This window comes from Camarhynchus parvulus, chromosome 1A, assembly GCF_901933205.1.
Source record: "Camarhynchus parvulus chromosome 1A, STF_HiC, whole genome shotgun sequence".
Lineage (NCBI taxonomy): Eukaryota > Metazoa > Chordata > Aves > Passeriformes > Thraupidae > Camarhynchus > Camarhynchus parvulus.
This window is the reverse complement of record NC_044586.1, coordinates 31,498,320-31,517,770: the sequence shown is the minus strand read 5'-3', so window position 1 is coordinate 31,517,770 and position 19,451 is coordinate 31,498,320. Positions and strand designations below refer to the sequence as shown.

At 37.1% G+C, this 19,451-nt stretch overlaps 1 protein-coding gene across 2 annotated transcripts in view; it reads left to right on the top strand.

Moving 5' to 3' along the window:
* The window catches only part of ACSS3 (acyl-CoA synthetase short chain family member 3), a 55,766-nt gene that overhangs the window by 8,977 nt on the left and 27,338 nt on the right, over positions 1-19,451 (top strand). Inside the window, exons 3-8 of one of the 2 annotated variants that reach the window (XM_030960747.1) lie at positions 1,224-1,358; positions 1,652-1,792; positions 4,079-4,159; positions 4,243-4,338; positions 10,745-10,896; positions 15,589-15,692. In XM_030960747.1, coding sequence (XP_030816607.1) covers positions 1,224-1,358; positions 1,652-1,792; positions 4,079-4,159; positions 4,243-4,338; positions 10,745-10,896; positions 15,589-15,692 — 709 coding nt within the window. Of the gene's footprint in view, positions 1-1,223; positions 1,359-1,651; positions 1,793-2,881; positions 2,893-4,078; positions 4,160-4,242; positions 4,339-10,744; positions 10,897-15,588; positions 15,693-19,451 lie in introns of those variants that run through there. The other variant, XM_030960748.1, reaches the window with a different exon arrangement.

Below are 19,451 nucleotides of genomic sequence, written 5' to 3'. Positions count from 1 at the left end.
TGCAGCTTAACTGCATTGTATTGTATCACCTTCTATTAAATCGGTGCATTCCAAAAAGGAAAATCAATGAATGCTGAAATTTTAAAGCTCATCCAGAATCTTTATATTGAATACACGCCAATTAGGGATCTTTCCTGAATGACAGATTTGGACAGGAAACATTATTGCGCAAGAAAACTATTTAATCTGTGCTTTCTCTGCTGAATTTAATTTCTCCTTAACTGTCACACTGTGGTTTATGCCTACTTAATGGGATTTATGCTAATGCATACAATTAGTAAACTAGCTTGATCAAACTGAGCGCCATATGATAAATACATTTCTAAAACTTCAAAACAACAGAGATTGAAGGCTCATTCTTTTCCAAGTAAAATATGTTCTAACACATAGTTTCTTTGGTGCTACCTTTTCTCTCCTTATTATTATTATTTTGTAACAAAAAATAAAAATACCAAGCTTTGGACTGAAGTTGAAATAGCTTCTATGCAGATTTCTTCACTTAGGCAGTCTTACATAAAAGCTGTGGTTAATTTATTGAAAAATATGTGAAATCTACATTTGTAAGCAGATATCAGTCTAAAAAGCCCCAGATCTATACAAATCTGTTTTTTTGTAATTTTACACCCTCAGTCCTTCAACCATCTCTTGAAAAACTCTAGCCTTACTTCCCTCATGTGCTTTATGACTTTTGCTTATTCTCTTCCTGTGTTTCTAGTTTCCTGCCATCTCTTGTTTGCCTTGTTTTCCCTCTTTCTTCTCCTTTCTGTCCTGTGACTTTCATTGCAGGCTGTGAAACAGCCAGCAAAGTTCTTCAGCTGGTATTGAAATGTGAAATTGGAAGCATTAGGTAGAATGCAAAACAGTACAGCTAACTGTTGACATCACTGCACCACTCTTCCTTAGTGGAGGAGCTGAGATGGACAGGGGTTTCTCTCTGTGTTCATTAATATTTATGCAACTAATAAGAAGTTAATACTGTTGATTTTTTACTCAAATGTGTTTGAAAACAGTGAAGTGTCAGAAGGTATTAATGTTCTTCCAAAAAAAAATCAGATACATAGACAGCAAGATCACACAAGCTTGATTTACTCTAGAAAACTGATGTAACCCCTGTGTCTAATTATGTAAAGATAAATTGTATATGTTGAATTTAATAAAAAATATTATTAGGTTACATATCTAAAGTACATTGCAAATGTATACATTAACTCTTCCTTTTTCAGCCCAAACTTATTGTAACAGCAAGTTTTGGAGTAGAACCGAAAAGGAAAGTGGAATACATATCTCTCCTAGAAGCAGCACTGGCACGGGTACAGAGCAAACCTGATAAAGTTCTCGTTTACCAGCGACCTAATTTGGTGGGTGTACAATTGTACTACCTTCATGTTAACCTTCACTTATTTGTGTAGTGCATGTGCCTTTACTCTTTTACAAGAAATATTTTACTGTATCTATTGTAGTTTGTTTTTTAATTTTAAGGGCAAGCATTATATTAATAATATTTAAATGCAAAATAGAAGTACTGCAGTAGAGAGATTACAGAAAATTTAATAGTACTGTATAAAAATTTGAATAGTAACAGTTTTTTGAATGAATTCCATTTATTCCATGTGGTTTTCTTTTGGCAATTTTCTTATTTTTCAATGGGCAGGGCCATGTTCCTCTTACCAAAGGTCGTGATCTCGACTGGGAGGAAGAGCTTGCAAAAGCCCAGTGTTCAAAATGTGTCTCTGTTCCCTCAGACCATCCACTTTATATTCTGTATACGTCTGGAACAACAGGTTTGCCCAAGGTAAAGGACTATCAGTAGTCTAAGTGTCTGTGACCAACTATTTGCAGTTCCCCGTGAAAAAATATTTAATTGAAAAGGTTAAAAATGTTTGCCAGGGCACAATGTTGTAAATTATGTGCGTTCTACAAATGGTTTAATCTCATTTATTCACATTTCACTATTTTAAAGGCAGTGTCTAGGTATAAATAATGTTTTTAAGTTTAAATAGTAGTAATATAAAGATAAGATGCATTTTCTTCAATTATTTGTACAAAATAAACTTTTGAGGATAGCAGAATGTCTTATTCAGTACTATCTTCTGTGTTTTAACTTTCTTAGATCAGCATCATATAGTTACTTAATGACAAGACCAGTTAATACATCACTTGTGTGATTGCATTTATTGCTGACTAATCTTGTTCATTATTTATATATTAGCTAATTTTCTTGTAGATAAGATATGCTGAGTGACATTACAGATTAAATGAAATAAAGCGTGTTCTGAACGCTTCTGTTGCTGCACAGTTCTGAGTACATAATAACCTGAAAATAGAAGTTTAGATTAAGTGAAAATTAACAAAGGGTATTCTTTGAAAATGTTTGTTTTGAATGTAAATTAGTTTTAACAATGTATTTTTAAAGGACTGTATTTTAAAAGTTAGCTCACTGACTGTTTGCCTGGTACTTAAAATGCTCTTTTACAATGTGGAAGACAAGCTGAATATAATTTTCTGGCAATAGTCTTGCCACCACTGATTCAGACAGTATCACACATCCTGGAGAGAACAATTATACTGCTAAAAAATTATTTAATGCCATTGCCTAAGTTGCCTAAAGTTCAGACATCTCAGCAAAACATCAGCTTTGCTGAGAAAAATGTCTTCTGCTTTTACCTTCAATGTGGGCCCTTGAAAGCAACATATATATCCTAAATCATACAGTTGTATTGTCAAAGAAACCAAGATCCTTTGTCGCAACAGATATTTTCCTTGACTGGATATCAATAGAGTATCTCAGAGGTAATAGGTCTCAGAAGTTTACTTCACTGTGTTGTCTCTGCAGAGAAAAATAAAGATACCTTGAATCAGTCACCCTTACAAGAGAGAGATTTTCAACTAACAGTAAGCTACAATAAGTAACTCTCAGTGAATAAAATAACTTTTAAATTTATTTAAATAACTTAATTTAAATGTTTATGCAGGTAAAACTACATGAATTTTTTTTTAGGATTTGTTATGACCATCCTAAAAAACTTTTGTTGATCTCAGAACAGAGGCTAAGTTAGAAACTGAGTTGAACAAAGGCAATCTCCTGTCTGAAATTGGTGAAGTGTTTGTAAACCATTCTCTGCCTTAGCAATCTCCATTTTAATGAGTTAATGTATCTCTGCAGTCCCTCATGTCTTGGAGGAGCCTGAAAGTGCCTATTTCATTCTATTAAGTAAATCAAGAGAATGTACCATGCCTAGCACAGACAGCTGCATTGTAATGTCTGCACACTGCACATTTGTTTGGTCCAGTGGGTTTCATCTGAGTTTTAGTTCAGGACACCAGGATGTAGTTTACTTAATTCTTTCTTCTACCAATAATGTACTAGAAGGTGATGGAATATATATTGACCATACTAATATTGCAAAATACATATAAAAGTTTCCTGCTAATGATGTTCCAGAGCTGGTTTTTGGTTTACCAAGGGGCATGATGCTGTTGATGAGCTCTCATTCTAATTTTCAGTTCCCTCTTTTAGCTCAAGACTGGGGTGGTATTCATTTAGCATTCATGCGTGCTGGATAGTAAACTTTCAAGAATATACTCTGATATCTTTAAAAAGAGTCAGGGCAAGAAGGGACGTTTCAGGGAGTAATTCACCCCAGTTTTTTTCAGGGATCATCTACTTTGCAGGTGTGAAGATGATATAGATAAAGTAGGCAATGAGTTTAAAATATGCCTAGCATTGGGATGGTACAGTTTAAGTGAGGTAAATACTTAAACTCTTATTTTTTGTCAGTATGTATTGACTTAGTATTTGTATATCCAACTTTTATGAGAGAATTTTAGCTTTCTTAGTTATCTTCTGAATGTTTGTTTTATTGTATGTTTGGTTTTAGTTTTCCAAAATTACTTCTTTAGTGGAGGTGCTCATATGTTCTTGTCGGAATAGATCCTTTTCTTGAGTAAGAAGTATTGAAGTTGGACAACTTTAATTCCATTGCTGCTAAATCCTTAGCATTTAATTGAACACAGCAATATGATTGTATCCTTCAAGTCTTGATCTTAAATACTTAAATACTCAAATTTTCTCATTTAGGGTGTTGTGAGACCAACTGGTGGCTATGCAGTTATGCTGAACTGGACCATGTCAGCTGTATATGGCCTCAAACCTGGTGAGGTAATTCTATTTAAATGTCATGTAAATGTCTTCTAATGCCTTTTATTAGTCCTAACTATAATTTTATTTATATTTCATTTTAGGTATGGTGGGCAGCTTCTGATTTAGGCTGGGTTGTTGGTCATTCCTACATTTGCTATGGACCTCTCCTTCATGGTAATACTACAATTTTGTATGAGGTATGATTCAGTCTAAAAAACCTTCCTTGGAAATGGCAGCACCTCCTTCTACTGATGATCCAGATGATCCTGCTTATGCCTGTCTATTCTTCATGCCACAGATATTTAAATCCTGTGTGTATCTTCAGCATTTATACTCTCCCACCTATTTACAGTAATTTTTAAAGAAAACTTACTTCACTGTCCTTCAAACTTGTCTCCATTTGTGTGAAGGGTGATGGTTAGTGGCGTAAGGAACCCTGAAACAACAGAACTAGAAATGACAGATGGTGGAGTGTACTTGTGTTATTGATTAAACTACCTTTATTTTGGAATTAGGAGAGGGTTTTGTGTTTTGCATGTCTTGTGATGAAAAATACTTACTGGATCTTAGTTGGATGCAATTGAGAGCTGTATGCTTGGAACCAGAACTTGTAATGAGAGTCATCTCTTCTTTTGTCTCTACCACTCAAGAAAATTGAATCCAAGACACAGATGGCATTTGGGACTTAGTCCTTCTCTTCAGGGGATGAAAACTAGTGGAGGGGGAGAGGAGACTGGTCCATGTAGAGTAGCCTGGGGCATCCTTACTTTGCTGCTCGAAAAAGTAATCATACTGCCTTACATTGTTATTTTTACAGAATTTATTGCTGATTGTTCTGAATAATAAAGAGCAAAAACTTCACACAGTAGTAGAAATGCGTATTGTAGACTTAAATATTGTATTAGCTTGAGTATTAATTACTATAGTCTAAGTAATGTTTAAATGCCTAATAGATGTTAATTAGATTCTTCGTTCTAAGGGGATTAGCTCAGCACTACCACAGTAGTTAAGCAGAAGAGGAAAGCGGTGGAAGAAAATTGGCAAGTGCTTGCAGATAATAAAAAGACTTCGTTAGCTTTATAGTGACTGCTTTTGAACACTGACAGTGTGCTAGGCCACATGAAAATTGTTGCATGAATTGTCAGAAGAGAATCACTGCAATGAAGAGGTTTTCATTCTTGCAGGCATAGAGTAAGCCAAGAAGGAAGTGAAATAAGGAGTCCTTCAGCATTTTCTGTTGCATAGTCATCTTACAGTGAAGTTGTATCTCCATGTTAATGCATGGGAATCAACGTAATTATTGTAATTGTAAAGGTACCTCTGAATTTAAACTGTTGTAAAAAAAAGGAGTAAAAATCTTACTTTTTTAACAGTGAACATAAAGAAAAATTAGAGTTAGTATCAGGTTGATGTACATATCTGCTTCATGATTATTTGCTCTTGGTGAGATCATTGTTAAAAAGAAATTGTACATTTCCCATTTTTCTTCTCCAAGATGCCACTAATCAAGGCTTCAGACAGTGTTCATGACATAAGTGTCATCTTTTTGAGGGTTAATAATGGGAAGAAAAGGAACGTGTCTGTACACACAGGAATAAAAGTAATATTTATAAAGAGAATAGTGCATAAGTTTTCGTCTGCTCAGAAGACAGTATTAATAATAAATATTCTGAAATTTTTAGTCAAGTCTCCTAGATGGTTGCCTAATTATGTGTTTTGTGTTAGGGAGTATCACTGTTTAGCCATGGGGGAAGAATATTACATTCCTTTTGCCTGTGAACAATAACTATTGAATGTAAAGTGTGCTTCCTTCATACCCTCACTACTTCAAGTGTTTTGTTTATTTTTAAATTACTTGGGTGACAACTTGTCCTTTAAAAAATTACTATGGAAATTATGCTTTTAGTTTTCACTTGCTGTTACACCATTTTCAAGAATGCAAAAATGGTGATGAATTCTTTTGAATACAAAAGCAAGTGTATTTTTTGTTTTGGTTTGTTTGGTTTAAATAATCTGTCCTGTGTTGTTTTTCTCCAAAACAACAGCAACAAATAAGCCACCTGAAGTCTCACAGCCCACTCTGGGTTGCTCTTGCTAATAGGGTTTCAAGCTGTAAGCAACAGGGCAGTATTAAGAGACAGTCTAGTTACTATTTGTGGTCCTGTGATATCAAGGAAGAGGCAGCATTGTAGTTCCAGTGTTTGGGATTTTGAACTAGGGTAAGGAGGAGGATACCCACACTTGTCAAGAACTTAAGGACTTCATTTAAGTGGTCTAGGTCAGAGGAGGACCTACTGTCCCACACAGAGCTGTAGCATCTTGTGTGCCTGGAGTTTCTCACAAGGCTTTCTGGAGTCCCATAGTTGCAGCAGATTGGCAGGATACATAAAAGCAACAGGTTTGAAACTGCTCTTCTTTGGCACAGTTCTTGGAGATATCCAGCTTTTCCTGCTGTTTTTGTAAGCCAGTATCATCAGCTTACAAAGCAAACACTGTCTCTGAAGTCTGGCAGGGATCACTCTGCCATCATCCATACTGATTGTGGAGCAAATTCAGTAGGACATGTTGTCTCAAGTCTTCAGTGGAACTTTGGCAGCAGGGTCACTATCAGAATGCCTCTGTGAGCATATTCTTTTGAATCCTGATGCGTCGGGATTTTGTGTGTGCTTTGGCATCAGCAGGTTTTAGTGGCATGCACTACATTTTCTATACAGAGAGAATTTCCTCATAATTTTGGATTTAGTGGTAATTGAAGAACCCATTGTTCTTAAGGGTCAGGCAGAAAGGGAATCAATGCACTCTTAGTCCTGCACTGTTGGACATTTTATTATAGCTCTTCTTCTGTGTCTCTTCCCTCAAGTAATCTATGCTGGTGGCTTCTCACTTTCTCCATACAAGAACTTTCCTATTCCCTTGGTAATTCTTGGTGTCTATGAATCTTTTTTGATAATCATGTATGAAATCATAAATCATCAGCAGATTGTCTCAGGATGTCTGCTCAACTGTTTGACATCTCATAAATTGCATGCTAAATCTAAGTGCTTCCAGAAAGATTTTCCTGTCTGTCTGTCTCAGTCTCTTGGTAGGTCTTTTCTGTGGGAATCTTCCTAGTTTGTACAAGAAGTACCTGTTCTTGCTTTTCTCTTTTAAGTTAGGTGAGACAGATAACTCTCTTTCTGACTGCCCTGGTGCTGTTTACTGTGCTCTCATTTCCTGTCAACCATAGATATTATTGCCAGTAACTTTTAAAAATCAATTTTTATCTCCAGTATTGATGCAAATACTGGTCTCAAACTGATCCCTGCAGAAATTCAGTGGAAGTATCTCATTTGCTCAGTCCCTAGTTGACTCAGCAGTCTGTCAGCATATTCTGAATTCAATTACCCTGTGGTTTACTGTTTATATTCCTAACTTTTAAAAATAAAAATTGCGTTAATAGTTGCATTAATAAGCCTTCATGGAATATGGTAGTACTTCTTAAAATTTTTGTATAATAAATGATTACTCTCTCTGGCAATTTTATTTGTAGGTTTTGAGCTCTGAAATTAATTTGCAATGTCTCAGATATGTGTTACAATCTGATTATAAGGGAGATTAATTAAGGTGCAAACAAGACCATATGCCAAAGTCAATAGCATGGATTTTATTTATCAGTAAATGTGAGGTCGAGAGAGAGATAGAAAGAAATCTAAAAAAGAGGAGGGGGGAAAGAAAGGGAGACAGATTAGGGGAAAGTTAGTTACCACCCCTGTGGATCCAGGGCATCCTGTTCATCCTCTTCTTCTGGTCTTCTCTGTGGTGGGTGGCCCATGAAACATAGAATTCAATGGGTATTAATATACATTGTATATATATAGTTGTACATACATATATACATTGTAATATACATTGTACATACACCTACGTGGGAATACCCAAGCACCTCCCCTTTGAGGGAGTTTTACACTGTCTTATGCAGCAGAATCTGAATCTGTTGCAAAACTTTGAATCACTTGGAGTCCTATGGTATAAGGTCTGAGGAATGAGCCTAGGGACCTTTGGGGATCTCTGATGGTTTATGACCCCTTCTAAGACATGAGTTGCCTCTCACGTGGTTGTCCCCTTGTGGTGAGTGTGACACCTCTATCCTGTGTGGACCAGAGGTTTTGCCATCATACACCCAAAAACTCACCTCCCCCCTCTTGGATGCATTCTTCTTTCCCAGCCCTGTTCATTTCTCCTTAGACCTGAGGTAGTTGGACAGTAGTGCCACCTTTATCTTATCTCAAGTTCCCTTAGGTGGCTTAACTCACAGTCAGAATTCCCATGAGGAGGCATATTTGGAGGGATGAACTTTGGTTGCAGATGAGCCTCTTTGCACACTTTGCTACAGTGGGCAAAGTCCTTCAGTGATCTTAAAAATGTTTGAGCCATTAACCTTTTCAGTCTCACACATTATGTCCATTTTTGTTGATGCATTTGCTAAACTCTGAACAGCTTCCAAGACCACTTGGGAAGTGTTTCTGCAGAATCTGTAAGAATATTTTATACCTGTGCCAGATTTTTTTTTTCCCCTAAATGAATATCTTATTCTCTGTGTTATATTTCCCTTCAGCTGTCAGGTGAATTTTCTCTTCTTTCTACTGTCTGTGTTTTATTTGGTTTTCTCCTGTATCTGGTAACTTGAAACCTAAACTGCTTTAGCTTACCTGTGACATAAATATCCACCTGTCAGAGTCCTGCATGTTTACCCAAGCACTCCTGAAGATTTAACAGTTTGTGTAGAAGATGCTGTCAGGCTCAGGCTTGCTGGAAGTTTGAGGCACAGGCATGTCTGTGACATAGCTCAGACAGAGATCAGGTGTGAAGCAGGATCTGGGTGTGCTCAGGACCACATAGCCCTTTTATGGGCTCTGGATACTTACATTTGGTTAAAAGTAACAGCCGACTTTATTACTGTCTGACTAACCAAGTTCACCTTGCTCCACAGCTAGGTGTTTTGGTGTCCAAGATGATTGATACTAATTCAAGTTCATAATTACTTAATGAGAAGCTTGTGGCAATTTGGTGTTTTTCAGAGTCTGAGGCTGTTTGTTTAGCACTAGTGATGTGGGCTTGAACTCTAAAGCAGGTGCCTACAGATCTGCAGGTGTAGTGAATATTACAGGGAGAGAGTGTCAACTTGAACAGGCTCATGAACAAATACTGATGAATACATGAAAGTTGTGATGAAGTGATGTGCTAGGGAGATGTTTCAAGACAACCTGGTAAAAGATTTTTCTTTGGGTACTGTGTGTTATCTGACAGGAAAAAGGACATAACTCACTTTTTAAGCAAGCATCATTTTGCATTTCTTTTTAGTAATTAAGGATAGACTAATTACAGAAAGAGGGCTTTTGGTTTTGATTATATTACTCTTCTACTTGGGCTGGAAATTTATTTTCTCTCCATTTGTTTCTTACTGCCTGCTTAAACCTTTTTAAAAATGGCTTTTCAATTGTGCATTCTGTTTTGTCTTATTTTTAAAATCTTTTGTGGTGCTCCTCTTTTTGAGAACGCCTCTCACCAAGTGCAGTATCTCACCATAAAGCTGCAAAACCACTGGTACATATCCAGCCTTAGCTGTCCTGTGTTCTTTGAATCTGATTAATAGTTCACCAGTGCTCTTGCCAGTGTTCAGGCTCAGCCGGATGCAGTAGGAAAGGGATGCTTGCTCTACCAAAGTTCATCTTCTAAGCATGGCCTTTCCAGTGAAAAGGTTATGGTGATACCTGTGGAGCTGAAACTCATTCTACATTAATTTCACCTTCTAATTTCAGAATATGTATGGAGCAGTTCATGCACTGTGGTAATTACACTTACAGTGAGATTGTGACTATATGATTCTGTGCTGACTGCTTATCATATTTTCAACACCACAAGAAAGTATTCTTGATTATTTTTTATTAGGATTACTTTCCATTGAACAATTTGTCATAAACAATTACTTCTGTTTACAATTCTCTTGACTATGCCCCTTGACTAAGCTCAAGAAAACCCCAACCCCAAAACCAGACCACAGTCTGGTAGCACACTAAAACAGAATAGGGGCCCTTGAGGATCTCTCCAGGCTACATGTGGGGTAGCATGGTTTCAAAAAGTCAGTTGTAAGCAGCTAAGTGGAAATCTTTCCAGATTTGAGAAAAATTTCTAGGTAAGAAAAAGCTATCTGTGCATGGGAATATAGCTGCAGTGCCACTGTGTCCAGAGACTCCTTGTTCAGAGGGAGTGTGGGTGTTTTCTAAACTGCATCTCAGGGTAGATATAGACATGACTCTCTCTGCTGCCAGAGCAATAACATATCTTTGTCTCTGTCTTTTCATTTGCATGTCCATTTGTCCTAATTTTCTAAGTAGTAACTACTATGTGCTGTGTTCACATGTGTAAGGCATGATTCCCATGAATTTATTTCTACAAGTGAATACATTCACAGTATTATTATTTTTAACAAAGCTTCCTTTGAAGTCTTACTTGAAATTACCTCTGTTGCTGTGCTACCACTACTGTTACGTGCTCAAGACTTGAACTGTCAAGGAATTATGAGGTATTTTTATCCTGTGACATTTTAAATTATTCTCTCCATAGGGGAAGCCTGTGGGAACGCCAGATGCTGGTGCCTATTTCCGTGTGCTAGCAGAGCACGAAGTAGCTGCCTTCTTTACTTCACCAACTGCAATTAGAGCAATCCGTCAGCAGGACCCTGAGGCCACCTTGGGAAAGCAGTACTCACTGAAAAGGTGAAGTAAGGATACACTAGAAGCAGTTTTTTCCAGAAGCAGGCTGCATGAACTAAGAGTAACAGAGTATCTGGGGTTTTGCCCACCTCTGTAGAGTGCTATTTTAATATATTCTTGAAAATTTGCTTGCAAATTTCTACTGATAGTTTTGAGGAGATGAAAGCTGTTAAAGAGTCTATGACTCTAATGTTAAGAGCTTCTACTGGGTTAGGATTCCTCTCCCATCTTTTACTTTACTCCCCTGTGCTTATACTCTGTAATACAGTCTTGGATTATGTCATCCCATACTGCTTTTTCTGCATGACCTCTCATTTTGTTAAGGATGGACAGGATCTTTAGTGTTTGTTTAATCAGAAGCTAGTCAGTGTTTTGGTTGTTGCCCCAAAACTTCATTATTGTTTATGATTATGTATCCAAAGGGCTATTTTATGTCTTGTACTGCTTTTAAGGTGCTTATCACTATTCTATCAGCATGCTTCAAAGTCTTGGCTGAGTTCATCCTCGTAAATCCCCTGTGAGGTGAGAGAGTGGTATTATCTGTATTTTGCAGATGGGAAGCTGAGTCAAAGAGATTAAGGTCAAAGTCTTCTGTTAGTTTTGAACATCTAGTCTGAGCCACTGAAATACCACTGTTTCAAAGATTATAGTATTATATGGTTAAAATGTGGTGTTAGCATTATATTTATGAAGTGTTTCTCATAGTAACTTGGATTTCTGAGTGTTCAATACTTCTGCAGACTAAGTTTCTGTATCTTACGGTAAACATTCTAAAAATGAAAAATATGTGGGTTCAGACCACATCTAATCTTGAAGTTGAATGATTTGCTCAGCGTCAAACAGGGACTGTGTCAGACTGTATAGGCAGTATGCAGTCACAAGAACATCTATTACCACACTTGTTCAAAGAGAAGGGAAGCTTCATTAGAACTCCACATTCTTATTTGCTCAGGAAAGTTTATTATTAATAAGCTGGATTTTTTCCTGAGGTATTAATTCCAAGCTTATCATTACTTTCTTCCATCTGTTTTGACTGCTATCATCAGCCCTTACTCCTCACTGAAATAAGAAAGAAGCTCATTTGAGACACTAATGCAGTATTGTCCTATGATGTTATTGACAAGAAAGTGATTCAGATTCTAGAAAATTTAATTGCTGTTCCTTGGCATTTCTTAGGCAATTACTTTGTCTTTAGAGTATTCATTTAATGGGAAATCTGTTTACCTGCTTTGTAAGTTGTCACATTCTCTGGCCAGATGAGAATTCTAGATAAGACTCTCCTTGGAGTATCCGTTGCCACAGATGTAAAGAGGTATTTCATCATTCCTATTCAGTCATATCAAATGAGCTTCTCCACTTGTCTGCAGCTTTAGTTGTCTCATAATTCACTCAGCTTTGGACCGTGTAGTTCACTGGGATGTGAGGTCTCTTTACTAAACCCTCTAATGCAGCATTTAATATTGAGTAGGTACAGTTGTTAAAAAAGTCTATCAAGAGATTAAAATTTCCATTCTAGGGGAATACTTGGGTTTGGGTGTTACTTGGATAGACTTTTCTATTCATGGTCAAGTGAATTCTGTCTGGTTCAGTTTGAAAGCAGTCTTAGTTCATTTACTTGATCTATGATGCTTTCTTCTTTGTTACATGGTGAAGAATCTTTGAAATGTCTTTCTGCTACATGCACTAAAAACAGATCCTTATGTTAGAGACTGCATCCAGGAATGCAGTCCTGAAAGAGGTTTCCACCATGGTACATTTTATTTCTGAAAAGTTCTGTTACATAAATGGTAAAGGTCAATGTCACTTTAAAAAAATAATGTTAAAAAAGACAGTTACTGAGGAAGAAAAGAGATGGTAGGCAATGCCAGCTTCCATACATAAGGAAGCATTTGATTTACATCAGCAAATTGGATTATAAGCAAACTTGTGTTCTTTTGAAATGACATAAGTGAAATAAATTTCTGTTAAGAACTGATGTTTGTGGCGTCACTGGCCTCTGCACAAAATTATATATATATGAGTTTTCCAAAGGTTCTAGTGTGTATGCTTTAAATTTCTTGTGTCTATTGGAGCCAAATCTTGAAATTTCTTTGCTTTTGACACAAAATGCCACCTGTGTCTAAAACACAGCGCATGCTTAATGATAAAACAGATGTTTAGTTTTTAGTACGGTAGGTCAAAAGGCCTGTTCAACCATCCATTTACAGAGATCTAATGACGTAGCTTTTGATAATATCCAGTGCTGCTGAGCATTGCTGCCTTTTGTGTTGGAAAAACAAGTAACATCCAAATTCCATGAACTTTGTCTACCTAAGCATATTCTGTTTAGCTCTTTGAATCCATTCTCCTCTTCAGAAGGTAGCTCCATAATACCAAGCCATTAACTCTTCCCATATTTGGAATCACACTTCATGCTACAATTGACATAATTGTTGTGAGCTGGATTGTTCTAATTTCCAAACAATTGACAAATGATGGTTTTTCATGATATGTGGCAACAACTCAGCAGTTTAGATTAATGTACAAGTAATTTACCATTTGTGTCCCATAGTCTACTTTGCTTGCTTGACTTTTGGTCAGTTGAGAATGTTCTGCAATTTTATATCGAGAGCATTTAAAGATTCTAGGTTGTTCATCTGATGCCAGATAATAATGGACTTCAGAAAGAAATATGAGACTGCATAAAAACTGTGCAGAAATAATGGATATAAAGTAGATAAGAAACTTCTATTATCTGTCACATAATGCAGGAACAAGAGGATGTGAAATTAAAGTAGCAAATTCAAAACTATTAGAAGGAAATATTTTCTCATAGAATTGACATTTCTCACGTGCTGCTAGGAGGATATGTGATTAAGACCCAGAACTTATTACAATCGAAGTACGTAATGCAGTTCTGCCTGCTACTCCCTACTCTGTGCTGCTGTTGATCATACATGGCCCATCCTGGTTGAGTCATGAACTGTGCTCATGAACAGCCTTTGTGGAGCTGAGCTGCAGTTGTGTTCTGTATCTCTCTCTGTGACTCTGTCACCCAAACATCCAATGCTTGGATTCTCATATTCAAGGTAAAATCTGTTCAGGGAAGGAAATGAATAAGCACATCCATGGAGAAAAATCAGAAGGTGTGAAAACATTTTTTATATATGTGTGTGACTGTATGTATGTGGTCTCCACATGCATTAAAAATTAGTAAGAATTCTTCATTTCCAGTTAATGTTTAGAGGCGCAAATGAACCTTCATTGCTGTATTTTTAGGAAAAAAAGCTTATGTAGTATCATGCAGATAGAGTTTTTCTTTGCCAGAATACCCCTTCCCCCCAGACTGGTGTGTGCATTCCAGAATTTAAAAAAAAAAATTGTTCCAACATTATATTTTAATTTATAAAAGTGAAGCTCACATTATTACCCATATGAAAATTTAAGCTTTTGGTAAATAGTTTGGAGGTGTTGTTTCTTCTGTGCTTGGAGTGACACCAAAATGTATGTGCTATGTTGAATAATATTTATTGCTTCAGGATCATTAGGAACATTGATCTGTCCGCTATATGTCAGATGAAATTTGAAGTCCATTCTGTTGAACTCCTGTATAGGGCCTAAAAGCTTGATTGTGCTGAATTTCATGTTAGGAATGTAGGTTTTCAGAAGAGCTGAGGACATTTATTTAACATAGAGGCTGTAGGACCTTTCTTCTCAATTAACTGCATTGCAGGGATAGATGATTGCAGTAACAGGTGGACTGACATGCTTTGAAGTTTTAAGTGGGCTTTTAAAAAAATTATTCAGTGGGACATTTCATAGCCATTGCCGTCCCTTGTTTTGCTATACTATTTGAGAGGAGAAAATAATTCCATGGTTGTTATGCTTAGACTTGTGGCACTTTGCTCTGATACTCTTTTTGATGGTTTTGTGCTTTAAGTTTGCCAAAGAGCTGATTTTTCTTCTCATAACATAAAGTTGATCTTTAGCCTGCGGATTATTAAATCTGATTATTAAAGCTGGGAATTCAAAAGAGAGGAATTTTGCTTTTGGCTCAAGGGATAACAAGGTAACTTAACTTTTCCCTAAGTCTTATATGTTCTTGGTGTTTTTCTAATTTGCTTTCTGGATTTCATTTCCATGGAAAGATGAAACTCATAGTGTTTCTAAATTATATCCCTCTGAAGTGAAATTTGTGTCATACTGACCAGATCTAAGAATTCCCTCTTTTTGTGGCTGCAAATCTACTGGCTTTACGAAATCGGTGTAGTTTCTGTCCACTATTGAAGGACAAGAGTGAAGTCCTGTGTTCAGCACACATTCAAAATGCACTGAGGAAAGACTTAAAGTGAAACAAAATGTCAGTGGAATGCATCTAGCTGTGGGAGATTGTACTGCAATGCTAATGAGGCTATCTGCCTAGTTTTTGTGTACAGAGCATTTAATTATTTTTACTTCAACTGACAGTTGCTTGCCTCTGGTCTCCCAAGGTATGTGCATTCAGCAAATAAAGTTTCTTTTACATGGTGAAGTATTAAGTAGCTTAAATTAATGCTGCAAATATTCTAGTTGTTACTTAGTAGGAAAGAGAAAACAAAAAGTCCTCCTTTGTCTTCTCCCTTTTCTGGGATAGTGGCCAAAGACATTTATTGTATTCATTATCTTGGTTTCCTTTCCACATCCAGATCAAGATACAGACTTTATTTTTATTTAAAGGTTCAGAATGATGTTTGTAGCTGGTGAGCACTGTGATGTGGACACACTAGAATGGTCAAAAAGAGTCTTCAAGGTACCTGTCTTGGACCACTGGTGGCAAACTGGTGAGTGGTTTAAAATACCTTTTGTAAAATACAATGAGGAGAGTATTTTCAGACTTGTTTCCTGCGTCTGAAGGTAAATTGCCATGAACATGTAAAAAAATGTAAAAAAAAATAAAAATTCAAGCAGGAAGAATGTTGTTTGGAAGTGGTCTGAAAAGTGACTTCAGGGTACTTTTAGAAAAACATGACATTAGTAAAAGCTATATAAAGAAGGCATTTTCTGGTACCCATGTTTAAAAAAATAAGTTTATATTAGTATTTTTCCAGGTGTGTTTTATGTTGTTTGCATGTGTGATCGTTATGTGGCAGACTGTTTGCTATTTAAGGCTTAAACCTAGGTTTTTTGCATATATAATTTGTGTAATTAAAAACAAACAATCTGCTGCATAGAGTAGACTCCTTGGTCTTTAATAGTGTTCTGTATGGATGTCATCCAACTTCTAGTGATTATTTTAGAGTGTTTCCTATTTGTTTCACTGCAATGAAGGAATCGGAGTACCAGTCTGTGGGTAACTTTGCAAAAATCATAATTGAATCCTGGATTAAGGCTTGATCAAATGTATTTCCTTATAACTGTGGATTCATATATCTTTAAATTTCACTATTAGAATATTGTTTGCATTTTGCTTCTTACACACATTGCTGATTAAACAGTGGAAATGCATTACAAAAGCTCCTTCCTTCCTGCCTGCCTGCCTGCCTCCCTTCTTTGCTCCCTTCCAAAAAGTACCTCTTGTGTTTTCTGTGGATCATTAATTTAAGATATGTGATCTCCTTCTCTATAAAGAAAAATCTTCTGAGGTTCTCCCATGATAGATCAAATAGAAGCTATAGAAGATAAGAGAGAAAGTGAGAAACTGTTATTTCATCTATATATTATGCAGTTAGATCAGTTGAGGAGGCTTCAAATGCATTGTTTTTATTAAAAAAAAACCCAAACCACAATCTTAGATAAATACTGAAAAAGTTCTGGAAGACAGTAGTGTCATTTAAAATTTAACCTGGGTTTAATCTGCTGATTAGCTGATTAATACAAGGCAAAAGACCTCTGTTTCGTTCGGTTCACTAAGATCCTAATGTCTGTAGGCAGGTTTGAATGATGCAGAATGAGAAATTAACTAAAAAGAGCTAAAAGATCAAATAATGTCTTTGATAAATCACTGAACTGTCAATAATCAATGTATGTAATTTTGTGTGGTTTTGTATGTGTTTTTGTACGTGCTTTTGTCTGTCTTTGCAGATATAAAGATATATTACATACAAAATTGCCATAGCTTTTGCATGTTTTGTGCAGAAGTTTCATGTTACAGTGTTCTTTCAGATGTATCTCAAGTATATAAATATCAATGAGAGATTTTAAACATAGGGATATAATGGAACTTACACTGTGTAGGGGTAAGACTGTGTTTTAGACATTTTTCAAAGACCAAGACTCAGCTCAGACTACAGTGTGCTTCTTGATTTGTATATTCAGGGCATGCTCTTCAATTAAATTGTACCATGACTTAGTGAACTTAGGCCATTTCAAATATATTGTTTGAGAGCATTTAATAATTTGGTTGGAGTGAAGACCCAAGTGATTTGTGTGGAAATGCGAGCTGTTGAATGAAAGTGAGGCCTTCAGTCTGAAGGAAAAAATGTACTAATTCAGTTCCTATCAAAGAACTGAACTTCAAGGGATAAGGAAGCAAGAATCACAGAGTCATTAGGTTAATGAGGACCTCCTGAGCTCATTTAATTCAGTCTCCCTTCTCAAGCAGGAGAAGCAGAGAGAGTGTTGCTCAGGATGCTGTCTGGTTTTGAGTATCTCCGTGGTTGGAGATTCTCTGGCCACTCTGGCTAGCCTGTGCCAGTGTGTGACTGCCTTCACAGTAAATGCTTATTTTTTGGGCTCAGATGGAATATCCTGGTTTTAGTTTGTGCCTGTTGCCTCTTGTTGTGTAAGTGGGCATCACTGAGAAGTCTGGCTAACATTTCTTCAATGTGCGTGAATACCGGATGCCTCCCAAGAAGGCCTACAGGGGTGCTTTCTGTGAGAAGCTGCCAGAAGCTTTCTTTATGTCTGGCAGAGTCAATCCATGGCAGCTCCAAAGATGGATGTGCTGCCAGTCATGCCTGGGCCAATTAGAAATGGTGGTATACATATGTAAAAATGAGGGGAAAAAAAAGTAATTGCGAAGCTGTAATTGCAGCCAGAGAAGAGTGGTGTGAGAACATGTGAGAGAAACAACTCTGCAGACACCAAGGTCAATGGAAAAGGAGGGGGATGAGGTGCTCCAGATGCTGGAGCTGAGATTCCTCTGCAGCCCATGGTGCAACCCATGGTGAAGCAGCTGCCCCCTGCAAGACACGGAAGTCCACAGGAGGCAGAGATCTGCCTGCAGCCCATGAAGGAGACCCGCACCATAGCAAGTGGATGCCTGAGAGGAAGTTTTGACCCTGTGGGAGGCCCATGCTGGATCGGCGCCTGGCAGGCACCTGTAGATTCATGGAGGAGCCAATGCTGGAGCAGGTTTCCTGGCAGGACTTGCTGCTTGTACCCTTTCCTTGTCTTGAGCTGTGGAGAATTGAACACAAGACTCCAGATGTGGCCTCACTAGGGCTGAGCTGAAGGAGAAGATCACCTTGCTCAACCTCCTGGTCACAATCTTCCCCATGCACCCCAGGGTGCCACTGGCCCTCCTGGCCATGAGGGCACTGTGGGCTCACAGTCACCTTGTCATTCACAGGATTCCCAGGTCCTGGAGCACAGCAGCCATTGCCGCAGGTGAAAACAGTCTTCCCTTCTGCTCTTCACTCACCTCTGCTTTAGCAGAATGCAAAATAAATGCCATTAATTGTGAAAAAACAAGCAGTTCTGTCACATTCATCCTTACCTGTCACCTGTCAAAATGTTGAAAATAGATTTCTGTGCTGGAATAGCCATTTCAACCAAACAGTATTGGATTTCAGTACATGAGGTTAAAGGTTTATGTACTGAATGTGAAATATTTTACAGAATAGATAACTGGCTGTTTAATTCATTAGAAGTAGGCAAGGTTCGTGACTGATGACAGAATAAGGACCCACAGATTCAGAAATAACAATTTTCTGAACTATCTCCAAAATAAAAAAGTGGCATGCTAAAAACACAATAAAAACTCTAATCACTTCTGTCAGGAGGAAGTTGAAACTATTAGCTGTGTTATGTGGAACTAATAAGTTTTTAAAATGCATTTTTTATAACAAAATGAATTGTCTTTTTTTGCCATTTAACTGCAGCTGAAGTCAGAAATTTTGTTATACCTCAGATTGAAAGTCTCTGTCTTACTTCTGCATATGAAAATGCTTTTGACCTTTGCTAGTCTGACAAATTGATGCTTATTCCCAAAGCTGATACTTATCTGCATTCTTCCAAAACAAGAGCACTGCAAAACTCTGAGAAATTCTGACATCTTAATTTTGCTCAAAAACTGTAGATCTTAGGCAGTTATGCTGGCTCTTTGAGCTGAGGCTAAAGTATAAGATGGAGGAGGAGGAGAAGTATCTGGGTAAATAGTGTTTCTTGCATAATGGGGTAATTTCTATTCCTTTGTTAATGACTGAGAAAGGTAAGGAAAGGATGAGTTTTGTAGAGATGAGAAGTGACTGTCATCATTTGGAGATGGAAATGAGTGTGGGGGAAACAAAAGGCTGACAAAAGTATTATAAAATAGGAGTGTTAACTTCTTCAGGTTTAGTAAGATGTCTTCAAAGCGCTTGGCCCCTTTGCCATATATG